The following is a 13,866-nucleotide window of genomic DNA, read 5'->3' on the forward strand; positions in this document are numbered from 1 at the left end:
CAGCTACCGTAGTCGTCACACAGCTGGGGTGCTGGGCGTCGGCTTGGGAGTTGCAGGGGGTGGTGCCAAGTGTCACCCCCCTTCCAGGGTGGAACTCAGGGCAGACCACCCCCAACGCCCCCCTTGCTCCGCCCCTGTGCCTGAACAGGCTCTTCTTATATGTCTGTTGAATTGTAAGTTGCTGTTTTATTTTTTTTTATTTTTTTAATAAAAATTTATTGGTTTTACAACAAACAACAGACATATATAACACCCACATTGACCCAACACCCAACTAAAAATAGACATATACACAAACATCGATAATTCTTCTTCTTATGTTATAAGGAAAAAAAAAATCTTTGGTTGAATCTTACTACAGACTTCCCCTGCCTTTTCACCTTCAGTTCTAATCCTAAATATTACTTTAATAACATCATATACCATCATAATCTTGAATTAAAATCTAAAACATTCTTCTTAAGAAATCTTGTTTTATAATAAACAATATTTTCCCGTTCTTATCTTAACATAAGTCAAATCATATTATAACTTCGGTTAATTCCACACAAGATTCTAATTCTTAACCCATTGTTTTCAATATATCATAACAAAAATCTTCATTCACTATAACTGCTGTTAATAACAAAAATTTAAATACCTCTTTTCTTTATCTCAAGCTTAAAGTCTTAACACACCGGTTTCAGGTTACCATAATAAGTCCCTTTTTTCCTTTTACCCTTAATACCTCTCACCCTATCCCCCTTCTGTCCATTTTTGGTCGTCTTTCTCCAGAGCCGCTCCTCGAGATATCCTTTTTCTTTACAAATCCACAGATCCAGACTAAGTCCAAAACAGTCCTTGCACAGAGCATCCGGGTATGCACCTTTTCTTCCGGCCTCTCCGGTTCGTCATCCCATTCTTCTTTTATTTGTAAACAAAAACATATAATTTTCCCCTTCGCTCCCGAGCTCTCACCTCGAGAGTTAGATATAACAATTCTCTCCGTCCTGGGTCTGCCACCCCCAAAGGACGATCCATTTCTCCGGAGTTGCTCAATCCTTCCATCCTGTTGTTCAATCAATCCCTTCAGTTCTATGCCAAGGTTCTCTTCCAATGCAACCATTTCCTGTGAAGTCTCCTCTGTGGGATATAACTTTTCTGACATATGACAATTCAATATTTCCAATTTTCTGTTAAGCAGTTCCAGTCTCAATAAGATAATCCTTTCTTCATCACTCATTTCACAGTTCATAGCCAAATCAAAAACAAAACCGAGCATGGCAGAAGCGGTGTCAAATTACAGTTTCGATTTTCAGGCTTCTCCATCTTAATACCAGTAGCTTTCCACTCAGTCACAGTCCTTCACGGCCATTTTCCCTGAATCCAGGGTGCAAGAACCACAAGTTTTAAAAAGAGATATTGTCCAACCATTTATTCCCCAGAGGGAAATCCAAAAAGCCTCACTTGTCAAACTTCAAATACTTTGTAGCCATCGCTGTAACAGCTGTCTCTTAAACTGGTTATTTTCTATCTCTCTGGAGGGAGAAAGGCAGGCTCCCTTTCCAGATATCGCCCAGGTCGTCCAAAAAGCACAAAAGCAAGTCTAATCCAATACTCACGACCACCGGGATTCTTAAACTCCAGATTTGACAGGTAGAACTTTGACGCTCATCGCGGGGGCAACCGCCGCTTCGCGTCCCGGTTGGGGCATGTCCCCTGAAGCCCGGCTCCGTTTTCCCTTCACCCCCACTCCCCCTTTACAGGGGGAGCGAGGGAAGGGTTCGGAGCCATAGTGGGCATAGCCGGGGAGCCCAGGGTGCGGGACGCTCTTCCCGCACCCCATCGGAGCCCCGCTTTGCGGTAGCGGGGCTCCAACCCCCGGGACGGACTGGGTCGCCTCGCAGCCGAGGCAGCCCACGACCGCTCCGCAATGGCGTCGCCGCCGGAAGTCGTAAGTTGCTGTTTTAAACTATGATTGCACTGGCAGAAAGTCAGCTCAGTAACCTAATAAAAAACAATTTTTTTTATTTTAAGTTATTTATTACATTTATATACCATCCTGTCTTTACCTCTAGGTCTCAGTACCGGTCACAGGATAAAATCAGAATACAAAACCACAAAACACACCATCAAAAAAACAACAACCCAATAACACCCCCCCAACATATTTTAAAAGGGCATAAAATAATAATTATTACAAATGGTAATTATTGTTTATACAGCAGCAGCAATGTAGGAGATAAATTGCTTTGCAGGAGTCAACAGAGGCAAAACAAAAACCAGGTCCCTCGAGGAGTTTACACTACTGCACAGTGCCTCATTACGAGTGATGAGGAGGGAGAGAGGTAGAAAAAGAATCCACAGCGGTGTTTTTTTTCCTGTAAGGTTCCCCCCCCCCACCTCCACCATTTTCTAGAAGAAGAAGAGGAGGAGGAGTTTGGATTTGATATCCCGCTTTACCACTCCCCTTCAGGAGTCTCAAAGCGGCTCACATTCTCCTTTCCCCCCCTCCCCCACAACAAACACTCTGTGAGGTGAGTGGGGCTGAGAGACTTCAGAGAAGTGTGACTAGCCCAAGGTCACCCAGCAGCTGCATGTGGAGGAGCGGAGACGCGAACCCGGTTCCCCAGATAACGAGTCCACTGCTCTTAACCACTACACCATGCTGGCGTAGAACCAATGTAACCACCAATCCAGTTGCTGTGTGGAATTGGACAGCCGGGGGGGGGGATGCTCAGTGATGGCTACCATACATTGAAATTGGAAAGGTATAAGGGAGGAGGTCAACTGTAGGTGGGCTAGAACCAATGGCAGGTATAGCCAAAGTCTGATTTTCAACCCATTTTCCTTCCTGCTGAGTTCTGCAAGGGCCACACTGAGATCAGGGAGGAGGCAGGTGGTAGCCAGGGTCTCCCCCTGGATTGACGTTGGTGGGACAGGGCCCCCATTTGCCCAGTGGACCAGACTCCCCTGAGCAGGGAAGTGCAGGGAGGGTGACCTTTTTGGTGATAGTTCCCCCAGGATGGCTGCCTTGGGTCTCAATAAGGGGCAGCCTGTCTCACAGGCAAGAGATTCCAAGGTGGAGCAGTAAAGAGTAAACGTCCCTTGGTTAGATTTCCAGCACAATGTAAGCCTCTGGCAAAAAATTATGCCAACACCTTAAAGACTAGCACATCTATGACGGCGTAAACTTTAGTGGACCACAGTTGAACTCTGCTTCCTTGCATGCACGGTTCTGGTGGCCTCACTGCAAAAAGAATATTGTAGAGTTGGAAAACGGTCAGAAAAGGGCAACCAAAATTATCAAGCAGGTGGAGTGACTCCGGTAGCAGCGCTAGGGACTTCTTTGATCAGAAAAAGGCAAGTAAGAGGTGATGTGAAAGAGGCACATAAAATTATGCATAGCGTTGAGAAAGCGGAAAGAAACAAGGTTTTTCTCACTCTCTCTTGTGGATATCCAATGAAGCTGAAGGTTGGAAGATTTAGCACAGATAAAAGTACTTCTTCTTCACACATAGTTATACTCTGGAACTCATTCACCCAAGAGATAGTAATGGCCTCCAACCTGAATGGCTTTCAGAGTGAGTTAGACAAATTAATGGAGGAGGAGAGGGATTATCAGTGGCTGCTAGCCATAACAGCTATGCTCAGACTCCGCGGTTGGAGGCAGCAACGCTTCAGAATGCCAGGTGCTGGAAGCCACAACAGGGACAGAGGGCTCTTGTGCTCGGATCCAGCTTGCAGGTTTCCCCCGCAGGCATATGAGAACAGGATGCTGGGCTGGATTGACCATTGGCCTGACCCAGTAGGCTCTTCTTCTTAGGTTCTTTGGGAGCCTTTTCCCGCCTAGCAGTGGCGCAACAACTAACCATCCCCTTTTGCAGAGAGAACTCTGGGACCCTCATTTGTGTGGCAGCAGGGCTTGTTCTTTTCATTCTTGTTGTATGAACACATTTAGCAACTTTTATATTTTATTATGTGCTTGTTCCATGCATCTGATTCTTAAATGTTTGTTACGTCAGTCAGTATTTTTAAATGATCTGTTAGAAGTCGCTTTGAGGATCGGGAGGAGGAGAGGTCTCTTAAGCCATGCGTCTGAGCGTCCCGATCACTCAGCCGGGGCCAGTCCTGGGGGAGCTAAGGGGCCATTTCTGCTTCTTTGTAGATAATGTGTGGGGATTCCAAAGAAAAGGGAGAAAAGTATCGTTTTAAATCTGTTTGAGGGAGGGGGGGCATCGAAAGCGTGGGGGCAAAGAAATCAAACCAGCTCGCGATGCGCCTCAGCCAATCCCCTTCCAGGGCCCTGAGCCGCTGGCCAATGAGCGGGAATATTTGATGCCAGTGTCGCTGACGTCACAGACGGGAGTCCCGGCCAACTCCTTGGAACGTTCGGAAGATAACTTTTTGTGTTCCTTTGGAACTTTGTGTAGCAATTTCGGGAGCAGCGATGGCGCCTGAGCGCGGAAGTGATGGGCGCTCGCAGCCCGGCGGCAGCGCTACCGAGGGGCTGCCTCAGGCTTTCTTGCACAGCCTGCGGACCCTCTTCGACATCTTGGACGACCGCCGTCGAGGCTACGTGCACTTGCGGGAGATCGAGTCCCGGTGGCTGCAGCAAGGGAGCGAAGCTAGGGAGTTGCCCCGGGGCGTCTTGGAAGGGCTGCGCCGAGCCGCCCCGGCCAGCGGCTACCTCACCTTTGAGCGGTTCGTGTTGGGCTTGAGATCCTCGCTCCTCAGCCCAGACAAAGGAGGCACCTCACCGGGCCCCGCAAACAAAGGCCCCGGGGCCGGGCGCCCCGCCGCCCCTGCTCCGAAAATCAGAGGAGAATCGGAGAGGGGGTCCGGACGGGGCGCCGGCGGGTGCGCTTCTCGTTCCCAGGAGAAGGTCGCCAGCACGCCGGCGGAATGCAAGAGAGCAGGTGAGGGACGGGGGGAGGCTAAAGGGTCTCGCCCTCCCCGCGAAGGCTGAGAACCCATGACTTTTAATTCGCGGGCACAGAAGTGCCTCTGAGCATGTGAGGAATCCTTTTCCCTCTTCACGCTGAGTAACTACCCTAACAGAGAGCCGGTGTGGGTGGCGGTGCTAACAGACGGGCGATGGAGAAGAGCCCAGTTCAAATCCCCACTTGGCTATGGGTGACTCTGTGGCTGGCACTATATCTCAGCCTAGCTTACCTTGCAGGGCTGTTGTGAGGAGGGTAAGATTGAGGTAGCAGGGAGAGTTCCGTGTGCCACTTTGAGCTCCATAGAGGAAAGATGGGATAAGAATGTAGATTAATAAAGGACAATACTGTAATGCAGTGTTTTTCAACCACTGTTCCGTGGCACACTAGTGTGCCGCGGGATGTTGCCTGGTGTGCCGTGGGAAAAATTGTGTTTATTTGATTCCTATTCAAGAGAATTACTTTATATATAGTCAATATAGGCACAGAGTTAATTTTTTTAACATTTTCTAATGGTGGTGTGCCTCGTGATTTTTTTCATAAAACAAGTGTGCCCTTGCCCAAAAAAGGTTGAAAAACACTGCTGTAATGCATGTTTACCTTGCAGAATGTATACATGGGTCCAATGATACTTACCTGCTAATATACTTTTTTGGTGGATTGCAGCCTAACTGCGCAACCCTGTGCTTGTTGCCTACTGAGAAATGCATTTCCTGGAGCCTAAGTCACAGTCTGCCTACTACTTTCATTTTTGTCTTCACAAAAGCCCTGTGAGGTGTGAGCTAGGCGGAGAGATAGTGATTGGCCCAAAGGTGGGCTACTTTGAGGTTAGTGGGTATGGCCTTGCAGCCTAAGCCCCCTCCCCACACATTTACCAAACTGCTCTCTGTAGCACCTTCTATCATCCTTTAAGCATCACGCCTATTTCAGCTGCTCACCTAGGCTGCATGCCACCTGCATTCCTTCCTCGCTTGCCTGCTGCTCCATCCTCATGCTGCGGTTACTGTGGCCATACTGTTGGAAAATACAGCACAGTAAAGAGAGAAATAAATGATTGAAAAGTAGCTATAGGGTTGCAGGCATACTTTCCTAAATCTTAGAGAAGGTTTGAGGGAGGCAGAAATACGCTAGAAGCATTTTGTCCTTGATAATTCCCCCCCTCTCCCTCTCGTCTGGGGAGTGGTGAGGGGAGATAAGAAGGGGACAGACCCAGGATGGCTTTAATTGGATCACTTCCCCTTTCACGCTTCTCTCCAATCTACAGCAACGAAAGGTGGCAGTGGTGGTATCCGAAAGCTGGCAGGACAGGCTCAGTACGAGAGCACCTCCAAGCTGGCAGCGGAAGTACGGAGGCAGCCAAGAGGCCGCGTTGAGCACAGAAGACACACCATCACCAACGGTGTGGACTACAGCATGGTACGAGAGCCCCTAACTCGTCACATATTGGTTGGACGCAGAGGTATGGTGCGAGACACCAGCTGGGAAACCCCCGAGGAAAGAAGGCTCTGGGCCTGGAGATTGTTGGTGGGGCATTGATGAGTGGTCACAGGGACAGGAGGGAGGAGGCTGGGAGGAGAAGGTGTTGGAAGCTGAAGAGGTAACAGGGTTTAGTGAGCAGGGAGAGTCTGTGGCAGAGGGAAGTCCAGAAGCAGAGTCTGGAGAGGAGGGAAGCCAAGAAACAGGTGGGTGAAGAAGCCAGGGGGTCTCCCCCTCCTGCTGTGAGAAGCTCCCCTCCCCTCTGGTCTCCCAGGACCAGAAGAGACATAAAAAGGGCAGAGGAGAGATTGGCTGCACACAGGTGCAATCTCAGATTGCTGAGAGGAGGGGACTCAGACGGTTGTGGGGAGAAGGGGATTTTCAGACATGGCAACTGATCCAGGGGGCAGGACCTACCGGGGATGAGATGCCCTGCTTGTTAGGCCTGACACTCTGCCATGTCTGTGAAGGTTGAGTTTCTGCTAATAAAGAGTTAAACTCCAATTTGAATGATGTGATTACTGCCCGCTGGCTCTTGTCACCTTGAGCAGCTCTGAAAACGTTGGAAGCATTGACTTACTGGATGGGGGCCAGTGCATTGAGACTGAATCCTGATAAGATGGAAGTGCTGTACGTGGGAGGTTCCTATGTCCAGAAATTGGGTGTATGGCCTGTTCTGGGAAGGGTTGCAGTCTGAGAATGTTCTTGGATTCTACCTTTTCCCTAGAGTCTCAAGTTGTATTTTTGACTAGGAGTGCTTGAGCCCGGCTTAGCTGTGGACATTCCTGGGATGGGATAGCCTGGCCGCTCCTGTCTGGACTACTGCACTGTGCTGTATGCTGGGCTGCCTTTGAAGACAGTCCAGAGGCTGCAGCTTGTGCATAATGCAGTTGCTAGGCTGGTAAGTTGGACAGCCTGATGGCGCTGTGTGTAACTGGTCCTGAAAGTACTGTGCTTGTTGCCAGTGAGCTACCAGACCCAATCCAAAATTTAGTGCAAGCATATAAAGTCCTAAATGGCTTGAGGCCTGAATAGGCTTTTTCCTGGTTTTTACCTTACTGCTGACTTTAATTAGAGATAGTTGTGCTGACTGCCGAGAATGCAAACTACTGTAGAAAGATAACGAGGCTGCTGGCTGAGAAAGGTCCCCCCCACCCCCACCCCACCCCACGCCATGCCACCCCAACCTTTTGGCATAAAGCATTGTCCTTCTCACTGGAATGCTGAGCCCCCAGGTCAGCGAACCTCATGGCAGCCTCAGGTCTGTGGAACTCTCTTCCACTGGAGAATTGTCAGAATCCAGGCTTTGAACTAAGGATTTGCTTGGGGCTGGCATATAAACTGGAGTGGGAGATAATCTCAATTATAGGGTTTTCTGTTCAAATCTCTCTCTTTGCTCTAGTTGAATACGTGTGTGTGTGTGTGTGGATTTTTAAAAGGGGGCAATATTGACCCCCATGAGGAGGGCTGGAAATGAAAATAAGATTGGAGCCCTGCCTTTGCCCCAAAATTTGAGGGGGGGGGGTGCCCTCTCACCCTTCTTCCATCAAATCGCCCCTCCTGTGTGTTTAATGGCTGCCTGTTTGCCTTCAAGGAGCAGGAGGCTTAGATACTCATTGATCTCCCTCATAGCTCATTGCAGCAGCGAGGATGATTGGGTGGGGGGGGGGGAGACAGCTTCCCTCGCTCGCTTGTCTAGGTGGCTGGTTCTCCTTCCCTGCCCCCATCTTCTCTTCCCTTCCACCCCCTGGGGAACCTTCGATCAGCTGCAAGGCTCGATGCTCCCTTGCTAACTTTGGGGATGCTGGTCTTTTCTAAACCCCCTCCCCAGTCGCCATGGCAATCACCCCCACCTCCACCCGCGGAGGCCATTCTGCTGCGGGTGGCTGACCGAGCTGGATGAGGGCCTTGGCTGCGTACAGCACCCTTGTTGTGCCTCTGGCCAGCAGCCTCCACAGCCCCAAAGCTCTGGATTTCTTCCTGTGGGTATGTCCTACCTCTCATGGGCTTGGGAAGGCGGGTGGGTGCTTCACTCCGGGTGCATGCAAATCATGTGCTTTTCATTTGAAAATAACTAATCTGGGGTTGCTGCCTTGAGGGTTTTCTGGTATCGGTTCTGGATTTGGGGGGACAGGATGGCAGAAGGAGGGAGGGAGGGGTTTATGGATAAAGTATCAGGAGCGCAGTCAGGCTGTTGGTCCACCTACCTCAGTATTGTAATACACTGACTGGCAGCGGATCTGAAACTGCAGTCTCTTGCATGCAAGGCAGACACTCCACCCCTGAGCTATGCCCCCCCCCGCCCTTTATGATCTGCATTATGCGACTCATGCACCATTCAGCCACCTAGCTCTGGGTCCCCTTGCTGACACCGGCTTTCCAGGGTTTCAGGCAGAGGAGAGTCTTTGCCATCAGTTTCTACTGGATCTTCTTCAACCAGAAATTGAACCTGGAAAGTCCTGCCGGCTGAAGGATGCGGTCTACCTCTCCTGAAGGACTGTGGAATGACGCCTTCCAGGTGTTTAGGATTACAACATCTACATTGCCAAAGGCAAAGGGTGTAGGTAACCCTAAAAATAAAGGCTGCTAGATATCATGGTGTAAGCATGCATGCGATGTGAGGGGACGGAGCAGCACAGTGCTCAATGCAGCACTTCATGGGGGGGGGCGGGGAGTCGGCTTTTTCGTTCAAGCTTGTAGTCCTCATGTTAGTAAATTTGTTTTTAAGCTGCATCTGTGGAAGGCAGGTGACTGTGAGTGTTGGGAGAAAAGCACTTTAGAGCAAGTTCGGAGGTACGATTTCCCTGCGCTAGACACAGGCTCTGCTCAACTTGAGGAACATGATTGGAAGTCTAGAGTAGGGGCTGTGAAATGTTCAACCCATGGCCCCCACAGAGTTTTTAGCTGAAGAAGACGGGACTTGGGAATAAGATGGGGAGCGGCTGTTGCTGTTTGTGTGCGGTTACATTTCTCTTTTCTCCGGAATGGCAGGTCCTGGAAACTCAACGTGGAAAACAAAACATGAAAAGGCTAGGGATCACTGTGGGGTGCTTGCTGGTGCAGGAAAAAACCCCAGAAGTAACAAGCCAGGAGCACACCAAGTTCTGAGATGTGTGGCTTAGAGTCCACCTTGGAAATTAATCCTGGAACAGGAATAAGAGGGGAAAGAGAAATCGGAAATGAACCCTTTTAATTAATTTTAATGCATTTATAGCCCAACTTTTTCTCCAAGGAGCTCAAGGCAGCATACGTGGTTCTTCCCCCTCCCCTCCTCATTTTAATCCCCTGTGAGGCAGGTTAGGCTGAGGGGCAGCGACTGGCCCAAGGTCACGCCCAGTCAGCTTTATAGTCTATGCACAAGATGTTTCCTCCACTCTCGCCGCCCCCGGTCCTACTATGGTGTCCTTTTTTGTGAGCAAGGACTCACTGACTGTGCCTGGGGTTTGTGTCTTGGCAGCTGAAGCAGATGAAGGAGCTGGAGAAGGAGAAGGACTTACTGCTGCAGGGGCTGGAGCTGGTGGAGAAAGTGCGCGAGTGGTACCACCAGCAGATGCACGCTCTCCAGGAGCACCAGAAGCACCTGGGTAGCGGCAGAGCTCACAGCGTGAGTAACAGGTTGCTGCTGGGTTGCTTTTGTGCTTTTTTAAGTGAGTGTCCTCGCTTGCTCTCCAAGGAAGGAGACCACAACCTCCAGCGGGTGACAGTCACACAGCTCTTATTGCCAGAAAATTCTTCCTGATGGCGAGTCGGTGTATCCTTTCTTGCATTTGCTATCTGGGGGTGCTGGCTGCAGCAGGCATGAAGGAGCTATGGCGGAGTGCTCCTGTGGATCGACAGCTGGCCCGGCTGCTCTCTTATATTGCTTTCTCCCCTTCCCCCACCCCCAAACTTTCTCTCACACAGGACTTGTTCACAGAGGGCACTGTGAGCCACCATCTCGTGCCCAAACTGCAAGCGCTGAACCACTACCTCAGTGAGCTATTGTGTCTCTCAGCAAAGGTGAGAGCTGCGGTGCGGACAGAGTAGGGCAAGGGCCAAGGAAGTGGGAGTGGTGGGAGTTGTTAGTTCCTAAGTGGGCTAGCAGAGGCTACTAGTCATACTAGCTATGCTATGCGTCCGTAGTCAGAGGCCGCAATGCTTCTGAATGCCAGTTGCCAGAAGCTAAAGGAGGGGAGAAGGCTCTTGTGCTCAGGTCCCCTTTGCAGGTTTCCCATGGGGGCATCTGGCTGGCCACTGTGAGAACAGGGTGCTGGACCAGGCGGGCCGTTGGCCTGATCCAGCAGGCAGGGGCATCGCTGGGGGGGGGGCGGTGGGGGCGGTACGCCCCTAGTGACAGGGATGACAAGCGGCGGGTGGGGGTGACAATCGGCGGCCCCTCCCGCCATTCCCAAGCGCTGCCGCTCCCTCCGTCACCCCAGGAGCAACAGCGCATGGCCGAGCGAGCACCCCGTCCGTGCAGCGCTGCTGCTCCCGAGGTGACCGGCAGCGTGGGGAGTGGCAGGAGGGGCCGGCGCTTGCCACCCCCACGCGCCGCCACTCGCTCCGTCGCCCCGGGAGCAACAGCGCACGGCCGAAGGAGCACCCCGTCCGTGCAGCACTCCTGCTCACGGGGTGACCGGCGGTGCGTGGGGAGTGGCGGGAGGGGCTGCCGCTTGTCACCCCCACGCACTCCCACTCGCTCCGCCCCCCCCCCCGGGAGCAGCAGCCCACGGTGTGTGCGGTGCTGCTGCTCTCAGGGCAACGGAGCGAACGGCGGCGCGTGGGGGTGACAAGCGGCAGCCCCTCCCACCATTCCCACGCGCTGTTGCTCTCTCCGTCACCCGGAGAGCAGCAGCGCACGGCCCGACAACGGAGTGCGCCTGCGCGACATTTCGTGCAGGCGCACTCTGTCGTCGGACTGCCGCTACCACAGCTTCCTTTTGAGCCGCAGAGCTTAAACGGGGCTCTTCGGCTTAAAAGGGGGCTGCAGAAGCGGCAGCAGCACTCCTGGAAACTCCCCGGGGGCGTCGTGACATCACGTCGTGACGTCACGGCGCCCCACCGCCGGGGCGTTTCCTTTGCCGCCCTGGGTACCGCGGAGCCGTGCTACGCCACTGCCAGCAGGGCTCTTCCTGTGTGCTTTCAGGAGTCTCGGTGACATCCATTTGCACCTACTGACCTGATCCAGGTCTCCACCCCTGATGTAGTGGTACACCACTGTGGGATTTGCCAAGTCTTCATCAGGCAGTGCTAGTAGCCTTTCTCTGCATCCATGAGGACTAGAAACTAGATTATTATTTTTTTGAAAAAATGCAACTGAAGCCGGGATTGTCATAATACACACCCCAGTGCCAATTTTAAACCGAGAAAGCCTACATGGCTCCAGATCCCAGTCCCTTCGGGAATGAACCTTCCTGGTGTGAACCTTGCAAACATCACTGGGGGGGGGCATTCAAAGTGCTCCCCACCTGGTGACAACAAAGGAGAGGGCCTTTTCTGTTGTGGGAACCCTCAATCAGGACCCAAGCGTAAGAGCACCCTCCCGGCCCTGTGGCTTACAGTGACTGTGGAAGCAGAGCAGAGCTGCCATGGTTAGTAGCCATCGATAGCTCAATCTCATCCATGCATTTGGTGGCCATCACTGCCTCCTGTGGGAGGGAGTTCCACAGTTTAACTGTGCTCTGTGTTAGTCATAGTATTGTAGAGTTGGAAGGGACCCAAGAGGACATGTAGTCCAACCCTCTGCAATACATGGAATCACAGCTAAATAATCCCTGACAGGTCGAGGAGTCACCTAAAGACTTTCCAGTGTGTGAGAATGAGGGATGGAGTGCATTAAGACGAGGATGGTTTTTCTTTTTGAGAGAGAGAGAGTGTGTGTGTGGAGCACAAGCAGCCCTGCAACAAAACACTTTTCTTTGTCTCTAGCCACTGAACCCCAGTTTTGCAATGGGCCATGCTGCACCCTCTGCGCTCACGACCTCCCCTCCTCTCGTCGGATCTCAGCAGGCCTTCAACATGTTGAAGGAGCAGAACCGTCTACTCACCATGGTGAGTCTGCTGCAGGTGCCAGTCCGTTTGAGTCACTGCCAGCCCACCTGTCCCCAGCCATGTGGTGGTCTTAACTCTGCCTTTACCCCGCAGGAGGTGACAGACAAAAGCGAGCGGATCACCCAGCTGGAGCAGGAGAAGTCTGCTCTGATCAAGCAGCTGTTTGAAGCACGTGCCCAGAGCCACCAGGAAAGCAACCAGCTGGACTCCACCTTCATCTAAGACCATCTCTGGACATTGTACAGGGCTGCAGGGAGCCACCAGCCCTGGCTGCAAGCAGATTGCAGGACCCGTGCAGCCGCAGACAAGGTGGTGACTTACACCTTGCCCTCACCCCTGCGCCATCTGGCCTTGGATCCCTTTTACTTTGTGGCCAAGGCCTGAAATCATGACATTGGGTGCAATTTACTCTCCTGACAGTTGAGGAAAGGAGCGTTGGTGTGCAGGCCTGCATTGCTCCAGTCAACCCATTTCAGGATCCAGATTTGGATTAGCTGCCGGCGATGTTTGGTGTTTTTATTTTGACCTCCTGCCCTACGACACCATTCCACTGAGTGTGGATATGGAGTTGGGGCTTTCACTCCAGTGTTGATGCTCCGACCTGGGACAGCCTTGACCATGAAGCCAGTGTGGTGTAGTGGTTAAGAGCGGTGGACTCATAATCTGGTGAACCGGGTTCGCATCCCCGCTCCTCCACCTGCAGCTGCTGGGTGACCTTGGGCTAGTCACACTTCTCTGAAGTCTCTCAGCCCCACTCACCTCACAGAGTGTTTGTTGTGGGGGAGGAAGGGAAAGGAGAATGCGAGCCGCTTTGAGACTCCTTCGGGTAGTGATAAAGCAGGATATCAAATCCAAACTCCTCCTCCTCTTCTTCTTCTTCTTCTTCTTCTTCTTCTTCTTCTTCTTCTTCTTCTTCTTCTCCTCCTCCTCCTCCTCCTCCTCCTCCTGTTTCCCATGGTTAGAAGTCTCTTCCTTGATGCGAGAAAGGAGATTAATGGTGCTTATCTTTAGGATATCTGCAACTCATTGACAAGCATTCCACATTTGGGGAACGGCATGTACTCCATGCTGGACCCAGCGGCAGAGTGTATGCATTCACCCCCCCAGGGTGTTTGTGCGGGGCACACCCCCTCCCAAGAGGGCCTGGGGTGAAGGAAGCCCGCTGCGGCTTGCCAATTCTTCTCCACTCCACCCCTGGGTCAGTCCTGACCCGGGAGCAGAGCTGCAAGCTGGGTGCACACTGGAGCCAGGCTCTGTTGTGGGGGCACCTGGTCATGGCTCCTCCAAAAAATGTGCCTGGGGAAACACCCCCACCACCACCACCACCACTCCACGCCAGTGGCTGACCCGGAAGCTGTACGCCGGCTCCCTTGGCCAGTAAAGCGAGATGAGCGCTGCAACCCCAGAGTCGTCTACAACTGGACCTAACGGTCAGGGG

At 52.0% G+C, this 13,866-nt stretch overlaps 1 protein-coding gene across 1 annotated transcript; it reads left to right on the forward strand.

Annotated features, from left to right (window-relative positions):
* The first annotated feature begins 4,359 nt into the window (after positions 1-4,359).
* Positions 4,360-12,688, forward strand: SAPCD2 (suppressor APC domain containing 2). Its single transcript, XM_033138208.1, has 6 exons — positions 4,360-4,898; positions 6,187-6,338; positions 9,856-10,002; positions 10,302-10,397; positions 12,306-12,428; positions 12,522-12,688. The coding sequence occupies exons 1-6, from the start codon at positions 4,430-4,432 to the stop codon at positions 12,648-12,650; spliced, it is 1,116 nt and encodes a 371-aa protein (XP_032994099.1). The 5' UTR covers positions 4,360-4,429; the 3' UTR covers positions 12,651-12,688.
* The last annotated feature ends 1,178 nt before the right edge of the window (positions 12,689-13,866 follow it).

This window comes from Lacerta agilis, chromosome Z, assembly GCF_009819535.1.
Source record: "Lacerta agilis isolate rLacAgi1 chromosome Z, rLacAgi1.pri, whole genome shotgun sequence".
Lineage (NCBI taxonomy): Eukaryota > Metazoa > Chordata > Lepidosauria > Squamata > Lacertidae > Lacerta > Lacerta agilis.